General features: G+C 42.5%; 1 protein-coding gene across 5 annotated transcripts; it reads left to right on the top strand.

Annotated features, from left to right (window-relative positions):
- Positions 1-1,580: 1,580 nt before the first annotated feature.
- Positions 1,581-6,037, top strand: BBS10 (Bardet-Biedl syndrome 10). Of its 5 annotated transcripts, none has more exons than XM_072655428.1 (2): positions 1,581-1,780; positions 3,588-6,037. In XM_072655428.1, the coding sequence occupies exons 1-2, from the start codon at positions 1,581-1,583 to the stop codon at positions 5,560-5,562; spliced, it is 2,175 nt and encodes a 724-aa protein (XP_072511529.1). In that variant the 3' UTR covers positions 5,563-6,037. The 5 variants fall into 5 exon arrangements, with proteins under 5 accessions (XP_072511529.1, XP_072511533.1, XP_072511534.1 ...); XM_072655432.1 differs by having other exon boundaries at positions 1,693-1,780; positions 2,989-6,037; XM_072655433.1 differs by lacking the exon at positions 1,581-1,780 and adding an exon at positions 2,160-2,276.
- The last annotated feature ends 10,980 nt before the right edge of the window (positions 6,038-17,017 follow it).

Below are 17,017 nucleotides of genomic sequence, written 5' to 3'. Positions count from 1 at the left end.
AGGAGGAGCTGACCCGTAAAGGGGCGCTCGAGAGCGTGGGAGCGGCCCACGCTGGAGATCCGGCCCAGCGCACGCTTGAGAAGGAGAGGCTGCGGCAGGTCCGGGGTCCTCTGCGTCGGTGAGAAGTTCCGCGTGTAGCCGAAGAAGAGCGAACCTGGAGTCCGCGGACGGGACTTGGAAATGGAGGTGTAGAGGAGGAAAAGGGGGACAATGGCATCTCGTAACAGCCCCCCGAGAGGACAGGGCTGGAGACTGAGGAAAGGAAGGAGGGGGCAGCCAGCGAGCGTGGGAAGTGAGGCAGTGGGGATGAGCCTTTCTTCTGAGCCCGAGAGATGCCATGGACGTAAGGGAGGGAGGGCTGGGCAGGGTCCGGGGCGAGACGGAAAGAAGCTGCTGAGGAAGCGGGGGCAGAGTGGGGGCTCCTGGCAGCTGGGCACGGGTCATTTGTTAGAGGACCGTGTGACCTTTAGCTAAGGGAAAGGAGCGGAGTCAAAGTGTCCTTAAGATGCTGGGAAAAAGGGAGGTTCCCGAGGAGGGTCCGGGGGACGGTCGGGTCCAGCCCGCGTGGTTGGGTGACCTCCTCCGGAGGCCCGGGACAAACCGGGAGGGTGGTCTGGGGAGGGGCAAGGGCAAAAGACGTGGCAGCCACCGTGGGGAAAGGGCACGGAGCAGCGCGGGGAGCGCTAACGGAACTGGAGCTTCCTTTTGGTGGTTTTTGCCGTTTTTACCTGGTACCTCTTCTACATTACAGTAGTGTGCGTGTGCGCGTGCAGTGCTGCAGGTAGGAAGTCTAAGGGAAGAGGTTCGCAGGTGAGTCAGTGAGTGTGGGGACATGCGTACAAATAAAGTTAAGGGGCAGTTTGCTGCTCATGGTATCTCTTGGACTGGACTGTTAACAAATTCATACAACGGAACGCACGCAGCACAGCGGAGAGCCCCGAGTTCGGGTCACACTTCACCCCGCCCCCCCAAACTCCCTCCCCGTGTGACTCCCCCCTTGTACCCCCTTTCGGTAATTCGCTTTAATTTGCCCGTCTGGTGGCTAATCTGAGGACGCGGGCACTTCCCAGGGCAAAGCACGAGAGGCGGGACTGTGCTGGAATCCGCTCCCCCTCCAGCTGACCGTTAGATCTTCATCGAATACTCGCACCCGGCGTGCCGATACCGGGGTTGGAAGCATCGTTCTGTGGACCGCCGACTTAAAGAAAAGTCAGTTACGCAGGCTAAAAGTGCTTCAGGAAGTACCTTTTTCCGTCTGAAGAGCCTATTGTTAAACATACATCCCCACCGGTAGCCTCCGAACCCTGGGGAAGCCCTAGCCCTGTCCGGAAGGCGAACTGGGACAGCTAACCGCGCATGCTCGAGGAAAGACTGCCCCGGCGTAGCACCCCACCCACTTCCGGCTCGTGGCGGAAGCTGGCGTTACGTGGGAGGGGAGGTGTCCGCTGACCTCATTATCAAACCAAACCAAACCCATTTCTCCCCCGCCCCAGACGCCGCGGGCCCCGCCTCTTTCGCCCTGCGCCGCTTCCGGCGGTTGGCCTCGGACGGGGGAGGGCGGGTCCTCGGCGGGAACGGCTATGACGATGCCGGCGACCGCGACGGCCTGCGGGGTCGGAGCCGCGCTGCGGGTGGCCGAGGTCCTGGAGAGCATCGTGAGCAGCTGCGTAGGCCCCGAGGGGCGGCAGGGGCTGTACACCAAGCCCACGGGCGACGTGTTGTTGAGTCGCGACGGGGGACGCCTCCTGGAGGCGCTGAACGTGCAGCATCCGGTGGCCAGGTAAGGCCCCGCCCTCCGCGCCTGCGCCGGCGGTCCGGCTGTCCATCGCTCCGTCTGTCTGAAGCACCTACCACGAGCCGGGCGCCGGGCTAACCTGCGGCCTGGCCGTAAAAAAAGGGAGACCCTTCCCCCGAGAGCTTTAATCTAAGGGGGGGAGGGGAGAGGAAGGTCTGAAAACACAGGCCAGCCCTTACCCTTGAGGACGTCCGTGTGCAGCGTAGACCTAAAGCGATGAAATAAAGCTGTGTGCCGAGTATTCCATCCCCACAGAGGGGGGAGGCCGCCCGCAGCCGCTGCCATAAGTTACACCATCTGTTTCCACCTCTCCTTAAAAAACTTCCTCTGCTCCGTCCGCCAAGCGTGTTTTAAGTCGATTACTATGAAGCACTTGTCGAGCTCCTGCTGTATACCAGTTGCTGGGCGTACCAAAGAAACGGTGCGGCTCGTTTTTCCCCAAGAGCTGATATTTTCTTGGTGAAGACCAAGAGCAGACAAGGTAGAGAAAAAAATAAATTAATATTGGTGGGGAAGGACAGCGATAACAGGTCCGCGTCTCAAGGGCTTTATATTCTGTGGAGGAGACCACAGGTAGTCAGTCATCCCTTCACCTGGACACTTTTCCTGATTTTCTCCTGTTGCTGGTGCCTTTCCTCCCAGAGTATCTTTTATGTGTTTTGCATGAAGAAGTATGGAGTAGTGGAATAGATATAGGAAGATTCTGGGTTAATATCCTACCTCTTCCATGGCTTTGTGACCCTGGGTGAGTCACTTAGCTTCTTCTGTGCTCTAGGCAGCTCTAAAGACTTGTTACAGAGAAGCTGTGTACTTTTATTGATAAAGGAAGTTCCCCATATCGGTGAAATCCACAGGTTCAGTCTTCACGCTTTTATGTATGTATGTATGCATGCATGCCTATGTGTATATCGTACCTATATGTATATAAGTGTTTACGTACTGTATATAGCTTTATGTATGTATACACATATATATTCCTTTATGTAGGCAAATACACGTATGTTATGTGTATATAGATATAGATGTATATATATGTGTGTGTGCCCATATATACCTGTGTTTGTAAATACATGCATGTATCCCGATCTAAGGAAAGACTAAGTTAGGAGTGGAGAAGCAGAAATATAGCTTATTGCTACATAACAGGCTTCTTGAAGTCAGGGACTGTTTCCTATTTATCTTTTTTCCCCCAGAGCTCAGCAAAGAGTTGAGCAAATATCAGGCATTTAATAAGTGCTTGTGGAGCGATTGAAGGATTCAAAGACTATTGAAACAGCACCTGCCTTTGGGGAACTTGCATCCTGATGAAGGAGTCAGCAGGCACATATATACATATATTCAAAACAGATTGAAGGTAATTCAGGGGACTATGAGCTGTGGGAACCAGAAAAGGTCTCATGTAGAAGGTGATATTTGAAGTGAGTCTCCAAAGGAAACTAGAGATTTTCAGAAGTGGGAAGTAATCCCTGTTGTCAAATAACAGCTAAATCATATATCTCCGGGCTAGGATTAGAACTTCACATGCTGTAAAATTATCTTTTTTTTAATTCACATGATGTTTTGCTGCCCCAAAGCCCCTCTTTCAGTAAAATATTTCGCTTTTCCTAATCTAATCCTGTCCCTTTTTCAGTGAGTTCTATTAGTGTAATCCTATCACTTAGAGGAATATTACAATAACGGAGTCAGTATCTGTTGAAAATGAAACAAAGGAAAATGTTTTCGGTATAAAAATATAGATTTGGACATATAAGCTATATGAATCTTAATTGCTTTATTTTTTTCTTTCAAACAGGATGATAGTGACTTGTGTTTCCATGAATCGGAGTGTGACTGGAGATGGTGCTAAAACATTCATTATCCTTCTTTGTGATTTACTCCGAGGACTTAAGGCAGTCACTGATAAAGAAAGGAGTTCTTTTGGGGGAAATATTCAAAGCCAAGAAAGACATTGGAAAAATTGTTGCCAATGGAAATACATTTCTCAAGCCATTTTGACATTTCAGGCACACATATTAGACTACATTGTGGCTCAGTATTTGAGTAAACACTTTTTATCCGTCTTTTCTTTTTCTGGAGAAGAGAAAAAGTTTTGTAGGAGCTCACTAGAATCACTGTTAGATGCGTATTTTTGTGGAAGACTGGGAAGAAATAATCAGAAATTTATTTCCCAGTTAACTTGTGATTATTTTTATAAATGTTTGAGCCATGAAGATGGGAAGGATGAAATGATTGGTTTAGTAGATGAATATTTTCTGGAATTGTGCACTGCTGTTACAGGACTTCCAGTTTCGAGTTCAAGGATCATACCAGGGTTTATTATTCATAGAGACTTTTCTGTTTACTGCCCAGCAGATGGTGATATGAGAATCATCATTGTCACTGAACCCATTCAGCCTGCACTTTGCAACTCTGGTTCTGAGCTTGTTGTAAAGTCAGAAGCGCACTTTCAGGCATCTCACATTTGGATTACTGAAAGGACGAAAACCATAATGAAAGACTTGCAAAGTGAGGGTATAAAATTGCTTTTGTCTAGTGTGAAGCAACAGGATGCAGTTATTTATTATGCAAAATTGAATGACATATCAGTGGTAGAATGTATACCTTCAGAAGAAATTTCTCTCCTTTGTAGAATCGTTCCTCTGTCACCTTTTAGGCCATCATGGAGCACTTCACAGTGTCACATCTCTGACGCTGCATTAGTGAAATTTTGTCAGCCTATCTTGCTTAATTCCAGAAGGTATGCTCACCTTGGCTTACTTAGCACATACTCTTTTATACCCCACTGTTTAGTGCTCTGTGGACCAGTTCAGGGCCTTACTGACCAGCATATTCATGCTTTCCATGGAGCATTTAAAGTACTTCGACAAGTCTTGAAGGGACTTTACCTCAGTTACAAAGCGCAAGGTAATAGCAAAAATGAGACCTTAGATTCTGTTATTTCAAAAGATAACCAAAATCACCACTTGACAGAAGTTTATAGAGCTTTGTTTGAAAGACAGTGTCTGGACTCAGTTTTAATGAGTGAAAACAATCCATCAGGAATGCAGTGTCATTTAAGAGACACTCCAGATTTGATCCTATCAAGTATAGAATCACAGAATAGTATTCCAAGTACAACTCTAACATACACACACAATATTATAGGGGACTCCGAATCCCTAATTTGTACTCATCCCAACAAAATTGGGATTAATAATGCCAAGGAACCACTTGTAGCTATCAGTTGTGGTTGTAATGGTGATTCCCTGATAGAAATTCCTGAGAAACATAAAAGTGTCATTGAACAAACTTGCAAAATGAGCAATATAGCCGTAGACGTAACTTCCAAGGAGGTATTTCAGAACAATTCGAAAAGTTACTGTACCTCCTTTATACAGGCTGGTTCTGTTTTACCAGTAGGAGGTCACTTTGAGATCCTGTTACATTATTATCTTCTTGATTATTCCAGACAGTGCCAACAGCCAGAAATGAGTATGATTAGTTCATTAATAGCTAATGCACTGCTAAGTGTTCCAAAAACCCTTTATAAGGCTAAGAGAGGAAATAAAAGCTTTTGTCATGTGTACTTAAGAACAGTGCATGCTCTCCAGGCTAAGCAGTGGATGATGGCAGGGAATCCAACAGGCCTTGAATCAGTAGCTTGTAAATACCAATTACTCACATCAGTACTTCACTGCTTGACAAAACTCTTAACTATTGACTTAGTTATCAGGATTAATAAGCAGCCGCAAAAGACTAGTGATGATGAGACAGAAGAGGATGGGTGAAAACAGTTTTGTTCTCAGCAGGTTTTTTTAACCCCAGCTCAGGTAGAGAGTTGTCCCTCAGCCTCAGTCTTTTAGGCTTTCCAAGGTGAAACCATGAGGTTATTAGTCATGTTGGTACTAGAATGGTGAAAGGTGCAACATGGCTTTAAAAGCCACTCACATTTGTGTGGTCCCAAGCTAATGATTTTGCTCCATGGGAGCTGTTTGTTTCGTGTTCTTGTTAGTGTAACTATGTCAAAGGGAGAAGGGTGGTAAGAGGTTTTGGCTGTCTCTTCCTGTCATTTCTGTCTCTTCCATTCCCTCTGTACATTTTGTATATTAGTTGTCCATAATAAATATATTTATTATACAAATTAACTAGCAAACTGTGAAATTTGAAACAAATAGCAGTGTTTTTATACGCAAGACTTAATTATAGTAATTTCCTCTACTATATTTGTTCCATAGCCATATTAATAAAAATTATTTCACATAATTTTATTATGGTTCTATTTACATTTCTTCAGATATTGTCCATTTATTGTTTCACAACCATGAAAGTATTGTCTGACCCTGTCATTGGTGGTAAAACAAATTCTTAGAAAACTTAAGACTCATTTTTTTGCTTGGAAACTAATGACTAATCTGATTTGAACAAACAATTAGTGTTGACTACAGAAGTATAATTGTAATTCAAATATTTCCTAATTGTTTTGCCTCCTGGGGCCATTACCTATTGTTGAGTGTGATATAACTTGTAGATAATCACATAATTTTAACATTTATGCTGGAATAGATACTTTATATCACATGTGAACACTGAAAGAACAGTAAACCCATTTTTAACCTACTTTAAATATTCCTATTTAAATTTTTTTCATTCTAAGTAGATCCCAAGTTATTAACCAATTTCTATAGAAGTAATTTGGAACTGCGTACATTTTGCCCATTGTGGGTTTAATAGGTGTAGTTGTAAATAAGTGTTCTAAGGTTTGCAAAGTTATTTTCCTTGCCATGTAAGTGTAAGGAATATGAGTTTTAGGATATTCATTTTGCAGAAAAATTCCGATAGGTTGTGACTTGCACAGGATCATACGTCTTGCCACAATCAGAATTTGGATGCAAACTTGAGCGTCCTGACTCCCTCTTCGGACCTCCTTCTGTTATACCACACTGCCTCTTAGAACTGTGAAGAGTACTATACATGGAGAATGTGTAGCAATGTTTCCATGGGAAAATGCATTCAGAGTTCCAAGTTGTCAGAACCACATTTCCTCATAGACTCTAGAGGTCCCTTACATTTGTCTGAAAGCTCCTGGGGAGAGATCCAGGAGGTATGAGGTGAGGAAGGTAGGCGTAAAGAGCTGGAGAAGCACGTTAGAGTGGGACACCTGCACCTTACCAATTCATCCACTAGATACCAGTTTACCCCTTTTCAGCTCCTTGGGGATGGGCTCATGTGGGTCATTTGCTGAGTTTTTTCACATCCACCTCCATCTCTCGTAAGGCTCCCACATCCACTTCTGTCTAGCCACTCCACTAGTTCAGGCACCCTGGTTCTTCCTGCTCCAGTTCTTCCCAACACAGCTTTCACAGTGAGTTTCTTTAAGTTACAATCTGACTACGTTATTACTCAATAAACTCTAGTGGCTCCTTATTACCTCTAGGAAAAACTGTAACTTCCTCTGTCTGGGTTTTAAAATCCTTCGCTATCTGGTCTCAATCCATCTTTCCAGCTTTAGCCTATATTATTCCCTTTCTTGAACGCTGTCTAACCTAACTGACCTTTGTTTTTTCTTTTGTCTTTTACTCCATTTTCATCTCTACTTTTACACTAGTCATCTCTCCTGATTCATCCCAATGTGTGCAATGGACTCCCTCTTTCCTACTAACTCCCTTGCTTCCTCTAATATGCTCTAACATCACCTTCTACCCCATCTCATTTCCCCTGCCTCATGCTCTCCCTAACTACCTTGTAGGTTAATGGGAAATTAAGTGATTTGTCAAAGTTACACAGATAGTAATTGTCAGGTCAAATTTGAACCTAGGTCTTCTGACTCCAGAGCCAGGATTTCGCCCCCTCCCCTCTGTACTACATTGCTTCTGAAGTCATTGATCAGACTAGCAGTGTGACCCTAGGCAAGTTACTTGACTTCTGTTTGCCTCAGTTTCCTCACCTGTCATGAGCATCAAATGAAATAATACTTGTAAAGCAGTTAGCACACTCCCTGGCACATACTAGAGGCTATATAAATATTAGCTGCTATTGTTATTAAAATCCATACACCTATATATCCTATGTAATTTCCACCCTTTGGTCCTAGTTCTGACTTCTGACCAAACAAAATAAGATTCACCCGCCTTTTGAATATTTGAGGGTAATGATAATGTCACCAACCTATTTCTCCTCCAGGTTCCTCCAACCAAGCTTTGAATGATATGATTTTAGTCCTCACATTATCCTAGATAATCTTTTCTGGATTCATGTGCCACTGGTAGAAGCAATGCATTGTTTTGGGGACCTGGATATCCTTCGGCCTTTCCCAGATCTGGTATTTTGCAATCTGTAATTTCCTGAGCCTTGTATTCCTCTCAAACCCCAACCTTCCTAAGGAAAATTGTCTTAAGTTTAGGCATGAGAGAAGTATTCTATCTAGCTCACAGTTTACAAAAAGGTACATACAATCCTGGGCATGCTTTTAGTGTTTCGGGCACTCTTGCCTTGCAGGTGTCTAGATTGACCTTACTTGTCATAATGGATGGACCCAAGCATCACCATCAGCATCCAAAACCCAGGAGGGACCTGCATACTGGTAGGTGTGTATGTGTCAACCAAACCTGATCTCCCTACTCTGAGGTCAAGAACGTAGGTCTTGTGCATTTCTTTATTTCCTCTCCTGCCCCTATGCTCATGTCAGCAAATTCTGCCATTGACAGACTGCCCAGATGGAAATTGTAGGAACTATCTGATGTTATGCTTGGTACTCTATCTGCTTTTTATAGATGTTGGGTAGTAGTTGTACCTCTAGGCTTTCCTACAATCCTGGCTGAAACTTGGCCATAAACTGAGTCCTTCCCCACTTTGAAACAGTGCTGTAGTCAATGAATGCTACTTCCCTTGAGAAATACACCGTGACATGACTTATGATGGCAATAATGGGCAAGGAATCATGGACTCAGGATCACTACAATGACAGTGTAGAGGAGTAGTTAACTAGTAGAAAATGGTAATACCAAAAATGGTATTAAAAGGTATTAAAAACATGAAGAGGGTAACAAGTCTGATAAAACCCTGTTTTCACTGATTACCCGGGACCATGAATCGCATTTATGAGAATTTCCTCAATCTTCAGCACAGCATATTTGCCTTCCATGACCTCCTTCCTCACCTCTACTTGTCATTTTCCTTGGCTTCCTTCAGGTTTTTGCTAAAATCCCACCTTCAGCAGGAGACATTTTCTGGCACACAGCATCCCTCTCCCTCTGTCTCCTCCACAGTGCCTTCCCTTCTGATTACGTTCCTTCTACCATGTAAATAATTGCTATACACCAAGTTATTTATATGTTGTATCTCCCATTAGCATATCGCTTCTTGAGGGAAGGGATTGTTTTGGCTTTTCTTTTTATTCCTAGAATTTAATACAATGTCTGACATACAATAAGGACTTAGTCACCAACTCATTATCAGGTCATTGTACATACCAACAAATGTCTTGTTTTATCCAAATGAGCTCGAGTGACGTACTCAGCAAAGCATCATGGTGGGCATGGATAGCCCACCATATTTCCTTTAGCTGTGATGGAACCACTAGTATTGAAGTCATAATTTCATCATTTTCCTGGCAAGCCTCCCAAAACACCAAATGTGCTGCCAGGCACTTCTAGGCATTAGGTGGAGACAAAGACAACAAGCTTTGTCTTCAATAGTTCCCTCCAGGAGGGAGAACAACATGTACATCATATTTGCCTCTGGGTTAAGGTTTAGCTCCATTTCTCTTGTCTGCTTCCTCTATTTCTAGATGTGATAAAACGTTGATTAATTTTTCTTGTGGTTCCCTGAAAAAGCAAACACTGTACACAATGATGACTGGACAGAATAGGAATTTCTTTGAAAAACAGTAAATTCTTGTGATATGTCATTTCAAGATAATGTCTCCAGTGCAGTCTTAATTGCCAGAACTTGCAGTTTATGACCTTGTAAATACTATGTCTCTGTTTATCATTCATTTCTTTTCTTCAGCAATAAGGCAAATAGTGCAATGAGCTGGGGAATGACCAAGAATAAATTGCCTGTAGTAACTGGCAATTTCCAAGTTTGTGGTATAGGAATGTAATAGAATACTATGTGCCATAAGAAACTTTTACTATAAAGAATTTAGAGAAGTATGAGAAGACTCACAGGAACAGACAAAGTGAAATAATCAGAGCTAGGAAATAATACACACAATGACTAAAACAAAACAAAACAAAGATCTTATAGACCAGGACCAACTCAGGTGGGCCTGATCACTCAGGTGTAAGGAATGGAGTGAAATCTAACACAGAGTAAAACTGGTTAAGAAGAAGTTTACTTAAAACTAGCATGAAAAACATATTCAACAAGGACACAGTATTGATTGAATTGGGTGCCATACCAGTCAGAAAGATATATCAAACCTGAGGAAAAAAGCCACCGACTCCTCATGTGCTGGTTTTTGGACTTAGATAACCACGAAATTTGGAATAGTTAGGCGGGTGGTGTCAGGAAGAGTCGCATTACTGAGTTCAAATTTGACCTCAGACCTTCCTAGCTTTGTGGTCCTGGGCAAGTCACTTAACCCTGTTTGGCTCTGTTTCCTCCTATGTAAAATGAGCTGGAGGAGGAATGGCAAAATACTCCAGTATCTTTGCCAAGAAAACCCCAAATGGGGTCAAAAAAATGGACACAACTAAAACAAATGACTGAACAAGTATTTCTTGAACAAGTAAAATTTGTTTCTCCAAGCCCAAGACTGACTTCAGTATCTCAGATTCATTGATACGCTCAGTAAGTATGTGGCCCAGGGGCTGAATCCTGTGTACAGCAGTCACTTTTTTTAGGGCTAATGCCTTAACACATTAGCCCAAAAATTCCCTTTTGAATTTCCTTAAATCAACCAGCAGGGGGCTGTGTTTCTCTATTAATGGGGGCTCTCTCAGCCAGTGGATGATAAAAACACCACATATTTCTTTAGCAGCAAAATTAAAGGAGTCCATTGGGGAAGTGACCTGCCCCTGTTCTCCAAAAATTCTTCCATGATACTCTCAGCTACTCCCTTCAATTTTTAATGTCACTCTGGAATATATAATAGTGAAACTTACATTATGGTTGTGTGCATATCTTAACCCCTCTGCAGGTTTGTAAGGATTTGGAGGGCAAGAATCATATCTAATTCTATTTTTGAATCCCCAGTGTCCTGTACTGAGTATCACAGGAAATAGGTGATAAATATTTGTTTAATTATATTGAAGGATAGTATTTGGAGTTTCATAGGATAAGAAGATGGATTATTTTCTTTGATTTTCTCAAGGATTACTGAAGGAAATTATAGTGTGACAAGTGTGACTCTACCCCTCCAGGGAGCAGTCTGACCACGTGCCTGGTTCTGTTCAGTAACAAGGACCAAGCGCTCTCAGTCTAAAGCTCACTCTAAACAGGTATGTGCACCTCTCAACACTAGATGGTACTCCAGGGGAGGGAGCTAACTACCTTTCTCCTCTTAGCCTCATACCTGTTGTGGTTGGCAACATTCATCCAATCAGATCAGGGCTCTTCTCACATTATGTTCCAAGGAACTTCATCTCATACTATTCCTGCTACATTTCATTTGATGTCACTTTTAGAGGCATAAATGTTTACATAAGTGTATGATCATATTAGAAATGAATAAAAACAAATACATTAATGCATCATCCTATGTTGGTATCTCCTATCAGTCAATGTGATCTCTGCATACCAAGTCAGATCCCACTTTCCACAAGCAACCAGGAACTCAGTTCCTCTTCCAAGCTATTCCTATGGGGAGTTGATCAAGGTAGACACTCTGGGATTTCCCTACTCATGGTAAAATCCTCATAGAGCTAGTGTTTAATCTGTGTAGGTGACTCAGGAAGTAGGACTTTGCTGCTGGTTTCTATCTGTCTTCCTTTCTTTCAAGCACAGGCTTGAGCTCTTCCAACAGTGTGGATTAGATACTGATTTCTTCATCTGGGTGACTCTTCTCTGTTCCTTTCATATTGGGAAAAGTGAGGGAGGGACTACAGGGTATAAATGACCTAGTTTTTCAATCCTATCTAAGTGGTTTGAGGAAAAGAATACACATAGACCCCTTTGCCACGTCACCATTTGGCAGATCTCAAATCTTTTTTCCTGATATTTATCCAGTCTTTTAAACTGCCTACTCTTTCTTTGATCATTCACCCAGCTCTGAAGTTTTGTGGGCAGTACCCATAAGCATGCTTCCTGATCAAGGCATGCCTAGTGATTTTTATAGCTCACATTTATATATCACTTTAAGGTTTTCTAAGTGTTTGCCTAGGTTATCTGATTTGATTATTTTAAAAAATATTTTATTTTCCCCCAATTACATGTCAAGGCATTTTTTAAACATTTTTTAAAAAGTTTTGAGCTCCAAACTCTATCCCTTCCCTCCTCTGGAGGCAGATAGCATGTTTCATCATGAGTCCTTTGGGATTATCTTGGATCATTATATTGCTGAGAGGAGCCAAGTCATTCACAGCTGACAATATTCCTGTTACTGTGTACAATGTTCTCCTGGTTTTGCTACCTTTACTTTGCATCAGTTCATGTGCATTTTTCCCACGATTTTGTGAAATCATTTTGCGTGTCATTTCTTACAGAACTATCTCATTTGATTCTCACAATCACCCTGTGAAGTAGATGCTATTATTTTACAGATAAAGAAATTGAGGCAGAGAGAAGGATGGGGGCACAAAGCTAGTGAAGCTGAGTTTATAATTCATTGGAGTCCAACACTAGTCACAACATCACCTTGAAGTCTCTATTATGTCAGTGAGATGTAGGAGATCATTCTGATGCTTCCTGAAGGGTAACGAACCCATCAAGGACATCAGAGAGGCAGTGTGGAAAGCACACCAGTTTTGGTGTTAGGACAGTCCTATGTTCAAATCCCACTTTCAGCATTTACTAGTAGAGTGACCATGGGCAAGTCATGTAATCATAGATTTCAAGAGTAGGAAGGGACCTGAGAAATCATCTCGTTCCAAGTATCTCATTTTACAGAGGAGGAAAATGCATCCCAGAGGGGTTAAATGATTTGCCCAAAGTTGTGCAAATAGTTAAGTGGCATCACTGGGATTTGAAACCAGGTCTCAGATTACAAACCCAACTCTCTCTCCCCTGCCCCATGTTGTTCCACTCGTTGGGTCTCAGCCTATCTATAGAAAGGGGAATTGTAATATATTTTGCCATTGTGTTATGAAGATCAAGTGAGATAACATGTATGGAACATGGCTGATTCTGGCCACACTCTTTCAAGGTGTTACATTTTAACCTCTCCCTGGGCTCTCTGTAGGGATTTGAGGTTGTCTTTCTTTTCAACCATTGACTCAGCCCTCTACTGCTCAAATGCCAGTGACTAACACTGCAGTTTCAATGAACTTAACATCAAATAGGTTTGTTGTTTTTTTTTTTTTGGCTAGGCAATCAGGGTTAAATGACTTGCCCAGGGTCACACAGCTAGTAAGAGTTAAGTGTCTGTATTTGAACTTAGGTCCTCCTGACTCTAGAGCCAGTGCTCTATCTACTGAGCCACCTAACTATCCCCAGATTGGCTTTTACAAAGAAATATTTACTTAAAAGATATTAGCAAAAACATACACATAAACATTTCCCTCCAATGCCTTGGGGGCAGAATCCCTCCTTCTTGCCCCATTCTGGACTGGAGGATGATTAGGCTTATAATTTAGTTCAATTTCTACAGAGCACTGGTCCCATTGCATAAGGGTCCAAAATTGCTCTGTCTGGAGTCCCAAGGGCCCTCACTCCTCTGAGCCTCATTGCTGGCTTGCCTGCAACACCCAGCCTGAATTCCTGGAATCCTGGTTTCTTGGAGATTCAATCCCTTGGCCAAAATGGAGATTGTACTCCCTTTACCTGTAATAGAAAAGAGCAAACAAAAAGACCAAAGATCCAAGCCCATTTGTCTGAGATGTTGCAGCCTCAGGTTGGGGGCCCTAATGTCCTTCTTTACCCTATTTTGTGATTGAAGGAACTCAGATGGGAATGACACAAAAAACATCCACCATATGTGCTGTCAGCTTTTAAAGATACTGACAGTTCTGGCTATGTAGCCAATGCAAAAAAGTCGCCCAACCATGTGATGAGTCAATGCAGAATGTCCATGCATATTCCGGTGTCCTCCTCCCCCCTACCCCAGTATCCCAGAGGAATCTCCCTAAGTAGTTTCCACAATGAAGGGCATCATCTTAGAAAACTGATAGTGTGACATATACATCAAATTCCTCTCTCTCCCCCATTATATGTGTAAAGCATTTTTGTAAGCCAAATAGTACAGCATCAATGTTAGCACTCCTTCCTCACCTATGACTTAGAACCCCTACTTCCCTTCAAAGATCAGATCAAGGGGAAAGAGCCAAGATGGTAGGATAAAAGCAGGGACTCTTGAGCTTTTCCCCAAACCTCTCCAAATACCTGTAAAAATGACTCTAAACAAATTCTAGAACAGCAGAACCCATAAAATGACAGAGTGAAACAAATTTCCAGCCCAAGACAACCAGAAAGATCGACAGGAAGGGTCTGTTGCACTGGTCTGGGAGAGGAGTCTGGGATGTGCTGGCACAGACAGGGCCAGAGCAGGTCTCAGGATACTGAATTACTGGCAGCTGTGGCAGCTGAGAAGCCAGGCTTCTCAACCTACAAACGCCAAAAACAATTTAGAAGATCAGTAGGAAAGGTCTGTGGGACCTGAGTGAGAGAGGAATGTGGTCCAGTCCCAGCCCTGGGGTGGTGGCAGTTGTGGTAGCTGTGGTAGTGACAGCAGCAGCAGTTGCTTCTGGAGCTCTCAGCCCACAGACGGTGGTGGGAACTGATCAAAGGGGGATTGCAGGGATCTCTTTGCTGGTGCAGAGGCAGGATTCTCTTGCTTTGCCCGTGCTTGGATCTGGGTTTTGGTCCTGAGTGGTGGTCCTGCTACAAAGAGGAGAACATTGTACACGGTAACAGCACCATTGTGTGATGATCAACTTTGATAGACTTGGTTATTCTTAGCAATAAAATAATCTAAGACAATTCCAGAAGACTCATGATGGAAAATGTTATCTACTTCCAGAAAAATAACTGTGGAATCTGAATGTAGATCAAAGCATTCTATTTTCACTTTTTTGGTGTTTTTTCTTTCTTGTGGTTTTTCCCTTTTGTTCTGATTCTTCTTTCACAACTTAACTAATGTGAAAATATGTTTAATTTGATTGCACATATATAACCTATATCAAATGATCAGATTGCTTGTCATCTTGGGGAGGGGAGAGAGGAAAGAGGGAGGGAGAGAAAAATTTGGAACTCAAGATCTTATAAAAGTGAATATTGAAAACGATTTGTTACATGTAATTGGAAAAAATAAAATACTCTTAAGTGGGGAAAAAAATAAAAAATTAGTTCAATAAAACCAACCAACCCATAGTCTGCCAGTAGTCTATGCATGCCTATGTCTACCTCTGGAAATGGAGGGAATTACATTTTCTCAACTTTTATTTGAGGACAAACTTGCTAGTTAAAATTATACAACCTTCAGCTCTAATGGATTTCTCTTCTCGTTCCTTTCAGTGACTTTTAAAAACACATTCCTGGTGCTCAAGTCTCCCTTTCCTCCCCTTCTACTCCCACTAGATAGACTTTTCTGTCTCTCACTTGCACATCCAACCAGTGGTCCAGTTTTGCAAGCCCTATCTCCTTACCTCTTTCATCTCCTCTCCTTATCTCACTCAACCATCATCCTAGTGATGACTCATCACCTCTTGCCTGGACAATGGTAATAACCTCCTAATGGATCTCCCAGCATCAATGCTCTTCCTATTTCAATCCATCCTTCACACAGGCATTAAAACCTTTTTTTCTAAGGCATTTATTTCTCTTCAATAAACTTCATTGCTTCTTTACCTGTGCACTCTGAAACTGGGACTCTAATGGTCCCCTGCTTAAGGGTTTCTCTGGAGCCTCTTGGCTTTAGACTGATTATCAATAGTAACTGTTGCTGTTTCCCACCCAGTCTGTCTTTCTTTTTCTTGACCTCATTAAAGGGGCCATGCCCTGGCTACTTCTTAAACACACCTATTCAATGAATGGGCGTTGCCTCACCCTAAGTGAGTACCTACAAAGACCTTGGCCTAAAGGGCCCAAGGTTTCCCAGTGCATCCTGGGTCATCTCCAGTCATCCTGATGAATATCTGGTCACTGAATTCAGATGGCTCTGGAGGAGAAGTGAGGCTGGTGACCTGCACAGTCCTCCCTCACTCAAAACAAAGTCAAATGCAAGTCATGTCATCATTTCTCTGATGGCATGGTCTTCTTCGGCAATGAAGGATGAACACAATGTATGACTTTGGGCAAATCTCGTAATCTCCCTGGGCCTCAGTTTTCTCATCTATATAATGAGAGGATTGGACTAGGTAACCCTCCAGGTCCCTTCCAGATCTAAATCAATTTTATCTAAATTATATCTAAATCTATTATATCTATATCTACATATCTAAATTATATCTAAATCTTATTACCTCAAGGACCAAATATAAACTCCTCTGTTGTGGATTTAAACCCTTTTACAACATAGTCCCAACCTACATTTCCAGCTTTACCACATGGTCCCCCTTCATGCAGAGCCAAACTGGCTGCCTTCCTGTTTGTCCCTCATCCATGACCCTCTGTCTGTTTTCTCCATGTTTTCACACTGACTATTCCCCCATACCTGGAATCTAGTTTTCTCTTCTCTGTCTCTTAGAATCCCTAGTTTTCTCCAATGTTTCATGAAAACACCACCTTCTACCTTGGATAATTTCTTGCCCAGCCCCCCCTCAGTCATCTTGTATCTATTTTGTATATACTGTACCTATATATGTACATGTCACTAAATTGTAAACTCTTGGATGACAGGATCTGTTTCACTATTACTTTGTATCCCTAGCAATTAGAATAGTATTTGGTACACATTAGACTTGTTAATTGAATGACAGTACTCAATTTAATTTTTTTAGAGGGTGAACTGAGATTTTTAAAGTGAGTCATCATCAAAAATCTTTTATATGTTTAACTATTACTAACAATACGACTAATGAAAATACACAGAATTTAGCTTCAGCATTTTGTGTGAGGGCAAGATGATATTTTCATTCCATAGATAAGTATAATTTTCTTTCCTCTCTGCCTCCTCAGGAGAGAACAAATCATCCCTGGAGTAATAAA

The sequence above is a fragment of the Notamacropus eugenii genome, chromosome 3 (genome assembly GCF_028372415.1).
Source record: "Notamacropus eugenii isolate mMacEug1 chromosome 3, mMacEug1.pri_v2, whole genome shotgun sequence".
NCBI classification, from domain to species: Eukaryota; Metazoa; Chordata; class Mammalia; order Diprotodontia; family Macropodidae; genus Notamacropus; species Notamacropus eugenii.
Note: the sequence above shows the minus strand (reverse complement) of the source record. Positions and strands in the feature narration are given on the sequence as shown.